We start from the raw sequence: 7,068 nt of genomic DNA, 5'->3' as shown, positions 1-7,068 counted from the left end.
AGTGGAGGGGAAAGGAAGAATGAGAAACACAACTTTCCGTGGAGCAGAGAAGACCATCCCCATGTGTCCATGTAGTCAATAAATACCTTTTCTTCCCAGGGGCGGGGGAGATAACGGTGAACTTCAGGAGGTTACCGTGTAGTGGGGGATAATTGACAATAATCATATAACCAAACAAAGATACAGCATTTTCAGATAGTGGTAAATGCCAGGAAGGAAAAATAGGATTAATGGACAGTGATTATAGCAATGGAGAGCTGCTTTAAAGAGGGTAGTCAGGGAAAGCTTCTTGGAGGAGGTGGCATTTGAGGTAAAGCAACTTGGGCATCTTAGAAAAATCTCCCTTGATACCACATCTATTATCAGACTTTTTCTACGTGGTTTGTGGGTAAGAATTCAATTTGGGTTGTGATCTAGATGCACCTGACCAGTCCCCAGGAAAATGAGATACAAGACCAGAAGATAAGAAAAGCAAAAGCAACAGGGGTTAACATTTACATATAGCTTGTAATTTCTGTCACCAAGCCATTTCTTAACTCCTTTACGTGGCTTCACCCAGCTGCTGTGTGTATCAACGAATTGGGCTGCTACTTCTGTGTTTAAACATCGCCAGCACTGCAAGAACAGCGAAGTGGAAAGGCACGTTCTATCCATCTTTCTTAAGACATCTCAGTCCTACTCCTTTGAAGTTCTCTGCAAACCACAGAATGGTTTATTCTCTCTTCCTTGGTGGGTCCTGCCTGATGTGAACTTGAGATAGATTCTTCTTGATGCATCCCCTTCTACTCTCAATTTAAAATGTTAAAAGAACTGTGTCAGGGAGGTGAAACCTGTGCACCAATAGCTCTCTCCCATCCTCTGATGATGTGTGCCATTCAACAGCTCTGCAGCCGCGGCAGGTCTGTATTTTCTTTCTCTCCTGCACTCCCCACTCCTCCTCGTCGATTTCAGCGTGTCTTCAGTCTTAACTCGGTGGTCTCCAGGCCATTGTTGAATAGGTAAGATTTGTCAGTCAATAAAGTCAACGCAGTTTTCTACCACAGCATTCCCCTCCTCTCTCTTAAAAAAAAGAAACTAAACGAAACGAAATGAGAAGAGAGAAAGAAAGAAAGAAGGAAGGAAGGAAGAGAAAAAGAAAGAAAGAAAGAAAGAAAAGAAAGAAAGAAAGAAAGAAAGAAAGAAAGAAAGAAAGAAAGAAAGAAAGAAAGGAAGGAAGGAAGGAAGGAAGGAAGGAAGGAAGGAAGAAAGAAAGAAAGAAAGAAAGAAAGAAAGAAAGAAAGAAAGAAAGAGAAAGAAAGAAAAGAAAAGGAAAGCAAGAAAGCAAGAAAGCAAGAAAGCAAGAAAGCAAGAAAGAAAGAAAGAAAGAAAGATAGGTGGGGGCTAAGACCGGGAAGAGGCTGCTATTGCTAGCCTCTGGGGTCTACATTTTGTATTTCGCTGACAGCCCAGGGCCGCTCCAAAGCCCGCCGCGCAGCCAATGGGCAGCGGTGATTTATGGAGCTGACTAACGCGCGCTGAATGCGGCCTGTCAGAGCGCTGTGAATGGCTTCCCTTCGCCGCACAAGCCCCGGCTTTCTGTTGCTAAGCGATTAGAGCAGATGTAATGAGATTTTGCCCAATCCTCGCTTTGCCCTTTCCTAGCTTCGGCAAAATTGTGTGTGTGTGTTTTTGTGAATTTTTCGAGTTTGCCTTCACATTGTGGCAAACAACGACTAACTTTGCCTCGAGTTTAACGAGACTGGATATTTCCCATTCAGAAGTGAGTAAAAGAACACCTGTCTCCACAGGAGAAGGAAAAAAAAAAAATCCCCTTTTGTGGGGGCTGAAACATTATCCTAATGTTATATTCATAGCCATAAGTGACTTGCTACACTTTCTTTGCATACCTTATCTGGAAACTTGCAAAGGAGATAAATTAAAGGAAAGAGAAATGGAGAGTGGGGGTGGAGCCCATCTCTGGTCCTCCAAATGAGAAGATAAAAATAAAAGCAGGCATCACAAAAGCATTACTTCTCTCAAGTAAGCTCTAAATTGGCCCACTGCTGGCAGAAAGTCCGATTATTTATGGCGATGAGGAATTTACTGATTTTTTTTTCCTTAATTACGCTCATCTCTTTGAAAGGGACTGAAGCCTCAATGTGCATTCTATAGAGGGTCATTTAGCAAAATGACATCAGACGCTGTGGCGTGCTCCGCGCATCGTGGCTTTAAAAAATGATTATTCTGTGCCACTAAATGGTATAGATGTACCAACACAGACTAGATTTTTAACTCTGGAAGACGTGCTGGCTACCCGTTCTTTGTTGGGTTTTGTAAGATGCATTTTGCGCTCGGCTTTCCGCTTGGCTGGAGACACGCAAACTGAATCTGCAAGTAATGCAGGCGGCGAGCGAGGAGCCGGCGAGAGGCCGAGTAGGATTCTAATCACGTCCTTGCTAACTGACAAGAAGCAAGCCAGCCAAAAACCCACCAATTTCTTTTTGAATCTTGGTAATTGGGTACTTTTATACGCAGCTCACGCTATTCGGATAGAGTCACAAGCTTAGATAGACCAGTGTCTCAAAGCGACCACACATTTCTAATGCGTTTTTTTATTAAAATCTCAATCCGTTTGGAATGAATTCATATCATATGTGCCTTTTACTTAAAATCAATATGGCAAGTATGTGTACTGGAGAAAATGAGTAGAAAATGTGTGCCTGGAAGTGAGGGAAGAGAAACATACTCACCACTAGGAGCTTGAATGTGGAGAAGGATACCTCTCCAACCCCCATCCCAGAACCACCATTCTCCCCACCCAGACCTAGTCTCCATTATTTCATCCAGTCCTACCATAGTTTCACATAGAGAAACTCAGAATGGAGTTGAGAATTGGAAAATGGTGGAGGACCCTCTCTTTCTGGTTCACTATTTTGGGGATTTTAAATTTTGATCAAAGGATAATGCAGCCATCAATTATCATCTATTCTTTTGGTGGGCATGTACATTTGCACACAGGATAGAAAGAAAACGTATATACATGTACACACACACACACACACACACACACACACACACACACTCATCATAAAGTCACCATTTGGATGGGACTGGCCGTGGCACTTATCATTGTCATTTCTGCCACTTAGCATGTTTTGCAACATTTTCTTCTCCACCCACTCTTCCCTTTGACATTTTCATAACACTGAACTAGGGGCACCAGAGTCAAAGAAAGCTTAGAGGCAGCTGATTATTTTCATTTTAAAAAAAGGAAAAAGGTTTTATTACGAAACTAGTTTGTATAAAACAGGGTTATACATATTTTTGTAAGTTTGTAATAAAACAGTAAGGAAAAAAAAAGGCAGTAAGAGGAATCTCCAAAAGGCAACCTATCAAAACCAACTGGCTGCCACTTTGAGTTTGGACAGTAGCTGCATAAACTTTGTTCTTCTTGAACAGTATTTAATAACATCATTAATACATTAACAACATTTCTATAAAGTAAGACACATTGGTGCTGAAGTACAACTGGTGGCCTCTTGATCTCACCTATGAGGAGAGTTCTTTACAAAACCACATAGGGAAAATGGCAGTTGTAAGGTGAACTACACATCTAAAATATGCAGAGGTAATAGCATTACATGTTAAAGTATCAAGATATACACATTTTAAACCATTTGTACAAAACTTCTATAAATTTTTCTCTCTCTTTCTCTCTTATGTACAAAAATATCTTAATATATCCCCAAACTGGTTAGGATAGATACAAATAGATTTTTTTATAATAAAAAAATTCACAAAAGATTGGAAGCATTCTATGATGAAAATGGTAGAAAAGACAGTGTGAGGGAAGCCATGGGGTTTGGGAATCCGGCCCTGGAGGAGAAGCAGGGTTTCAAAGGGCTGAGAATAGCATAGTTTCACTGTAAACCAACGTCTACAGCTTATTGGGGTGGGGGCTACTGAGACGAAAGACACCAACTCGTTTCTAGAGGGCTAAGAACTGCACTTTGAGAGAGGGCAGGGAGGTGAAGGGACCCAAGCAAGAGCTTTCAGCTGTGCGTGTTAGAGGTGGTGGGAGTTACTATAATGCCTGTGCTGCTCCCTTCTGCCAGGAGCCTACTGCTTTTGCACACAAGTTGCATTTTGCGCGTTGACTCATGTCCCAGTTGCTCTTCATATCTCCGTGAATGATTGGAGTGCAAAGATACTGTTCTGAGCGCTTCCCGTTTTCTGAAAGCCATGTTTCTCAGGCATGCCTCGCTTGGTTGGCGTTGGGGTTGGTTGACTGTTTTCGTTTTTTTCTTCTTCCCTTTTCTTCTTCTTTTTCTTTTCTCCCCCTCCCAACGCCACTGACGAGAAAGCACTAAAGATGCAGGTTGTGCGATCACCCTATAACATAAGGAAAATAACAGGAGAGGTTAACTTGAACGTGTAGGTTAGTGGTAGGGGGAGATGGAGGTCTAGGGAAAGAATCTGTCAGGTAGACATCTCTTTTGACACGTCCCAGTATTCGGTTCACCAGTATCTCTGCACCTCACTACTACCCTTCACTCCTTGGAGACCTGGGCAAAGCCATTTTCAGAGGCCAGTGCTGAAACTAACAAACTAGGACTTGAAATCGACCAGCTTTCACAAATCCTTTAAATAAAAATTCCCCCATCTCCTTAGAGACATCTGCACTTCCACAGACACTCAGAGGGAGGACTAAGGCAAGAATACCCCTCCCCCGCCCGCCCCAAATTGCAACCTACCTGCTTCCAAAGTCCTTTCGCACCAGGGCCTGACCAGGCCGAGCCCCTCAGAACCAGTTGGTGAAGTCGAGCAGCTCCTGCTCCTCGGGGCTGAGCGGGTCGTAAGAGCCCTCGTCCGAGGAGTAGGATGAGACCGGCGAGCCGGCCATGGAGTTCAAGTCGTTGGAGTAGTTGGGGGAGATGGTGGGCGACAGGACGCCAGCCTGGAAGGCGGCGCTCACCGCGTCATGTTCATCCAGCAGCTGCTGCAGCGCGCGAATGTACTCGACGGCAGAGCGCAGTGTCTCCACCTTACTCATCTTCTTGTTGGCCGCGCCGTTGGGGACGTGCTCCCGAAGGGTGGCAAAGCCCAGGTTAACCAACTTGACGCGGTTGCGCTCGCGCTCGTTGCGGCGCGCCACGGCGGCCGGCTGCTGCTGCGGCAGGCTGTAGCCAAAGCCGCTGAAGTTGAGCCGGCGTTTGCAGCGCATCAGTTCGGGCGAAGACGAGCGCTGTCGCTTGACTTGCTTGGGCGCTGACTTGTGACCGCCCCCTGAGGGCTGGCCGTCGGCCGCCGGTCTCAGCTGCGGCGCCTGCTGCTGTTGCTGCTGCTGCTGCTGCTGCTGCGCGCTCTGCGCGGCCGCTGCGGCTGCCGCGGCCGCGGCGGCTGCTGCGGTGGCAAAGAAACAGGCTGCGGGCGGCAGGAAGGGCTGCTGGGGCTGCGGCTGGGGCTGTGGCTGGGGCTGCTGGCCGGCGCCGCCGCTCTCCATCTTGGCAGAGCTTTCCATGCGCAGCGGCGGCCAAGGAGTCGCGGAATCAGAGCAAGCGGGGACGCGAGGTGCGGGGCGCGCGACGGGGACACAGAGAGGACTTGGGTGCAGGAACAGAGAGGGAAAGAAGAGGAAGGATGAAGCGGGAGCCCTGAGGGAAGTTAAAAAATATATACAAAATCCCCGGGAGACTTCTTAGAGTGGGAGCAAAGAAGGTGAAAATGCTTTTTCTCCTCCCTGTACGTCGCCTCCTCCTCCCTCCCCTCCTCCCTTCGCGGGTTGGCTTCGGGAGCCTCGCGTGGCGCTCGCGTGTGAGGCTGCCGCTGGCGCCTTCTTGTTTCTAAGAAAAAAAAAAAAAAAAAAGCAGAAGCAGCAGCAAAAGTCAGTGCTGAGCGCGCTCTGCCGCGTCTCGCGTTCCTCTCCTACTAAGGCTGCGCTCTCTTGCGCCGGGTCTCGGTCTCTCCAGCCGTGGCTCAGGCTGTTTTTATTATTTTGTTAACTCCCTTTCTTTCTGATTTCCTTCTTTCACTCGCCCTCCCTGGCCGGATCCCTGTCGGTGCGCCTTCCACGTTCCCTGGCCAGAAGAGAGAGAGTGCTGGGCGGCCGGAGTGCGTCCGCCTTTTCAATGGGACACCCAGCCCCACGCGCAGCCCTGGCCCCGCCTCGCCCCCCACTCCCCGCTGCTGCAGCGAGCGGCTGCAGCCCCCACTCCCCCCTCCTCTTATCTTCTCCTCCCACCCACTCCCTAAACTCCCCCTCCTCCTCTCCTCTCCCCCCTCCCGTTCCTTTCTCCCGCTCCTTGCAAACTCTCCATTCAGCTGGGTTTGTTGTTGCAGTGCGTGCGCCTGGCGCGTGCCGGACTCCCGGCTGAATAAACAGGCGGCGCGCTCGGGGCGGGCTGCAGCCGGGGGTGGTTTTAGGAAGGGGGTGGGGGGCGTCACAGGAGGGACAAATGGCTCTAGGAATTGAGGTGTATAGGTGGAAAGATTGGGGGTGAAGTTCCCTTGGATTCTGCTAAGAACTTGAAGCAAAGCGCAGGGAAGGGTTTGGGCAGAAAAACTGGCACAGGAGCGGTGTCGCGGTGAGGATGGAGTGGGGCTCGACTTTTCCTGTTTTCTCCCCCTCCTCACTATTATTCTCTTCGGGTTTTTCGGTGACCCTAGGAATTGGAGCAAATTATGATTGAGGTTTAGAAACATGAGTAGGGGGTAACTCCGTCCAGGACAGTGAAAAAGGGTGCTGGACTATGTGAAAACGTGGGTTCTAGTCCCAAGGCGTCCTCTCAATGCTCTGTGGCTCCTCGTAAGTGGCATCCTCTCTAAGCCTTCGCTGCCTCGTCTGCAGCCACAGAATATGGTCTCTAAAGTCCCATTCAGCTCTAAAACCTAGGATGTGTTCCCCACAACTGAGCAAGTGTATGGGGGGGCAAGGAGAAGCGCCACTGAGGAGTGGTTGTGAACCGTCCTATAGGTGGGTGTATATGGCAGGGACATCCCCCTAGGATGACCTCTGGCCCCCGTAGGGTCACCCCCTACCGCCGCCCTCTACCGCCACCCCCTCCCCGTGAGGATTATTTCCGGACCCGC

General features: G+C 48.6%; 1 protein-coding gene across 1 annotated transcript; it reads right to left on the bottom strand.

Moving 5' to 3' along the window:
* Positions 1-4,118: 4,118 nt before the first annotated feature.
* ASCL1 (achaete-scute family bHLH transcription factor 1) lies at positions 4,119-6,093 on the bottom strand. Its single transcript, XM_008004446.3, has 2 exons — positions 4,734-6,093; positions 4,119-4,371 (listed from the first exon to the last, which is right to left on the bottom strand). The coding sequence occupies exon 1, from the start codon at positions 5,498-5,500 to the stop codon at positions 4,781-4,783; it is 720 nt and encodes a 239-aa protein (XP_008002637.1). The 5' UTR covers positions 5,501-6,093; the 3' UTR covers positions 4,119-4,371; positions 4,734-4,780.
* Positions 6,094-7,068: the final 975 nt, after the last annotated feature.

Source organism: Chlorocebus sabaeus, chromosome 11 (genome assembly GCF_047675955.1).
Source record: "Chlorocebus sabaeus isolate Y175 chromosome 11, mChlSab1.0.hap1, whole genome shotgun sequence".
Classification (NCBI taxonomy): Eukaryota; Metazoa; Chordata; class Mammalia; order Primates; family Cercopithecidae; genus Chlorocebus; species Chlorocebus sabaeus.
This window is presented reverse-complemented; position numbering and strand designations above follow the sequence as displayed.

Coding starts and splice junctions, on each gene's coding strand:
- ASCL1 (XM_008004446.3), bottom strand. CDS start 5,500: ATGGAAAGCTCTGCCAAGATGGAGAGCGGCGGCGCCGGCCAGCAGCCC.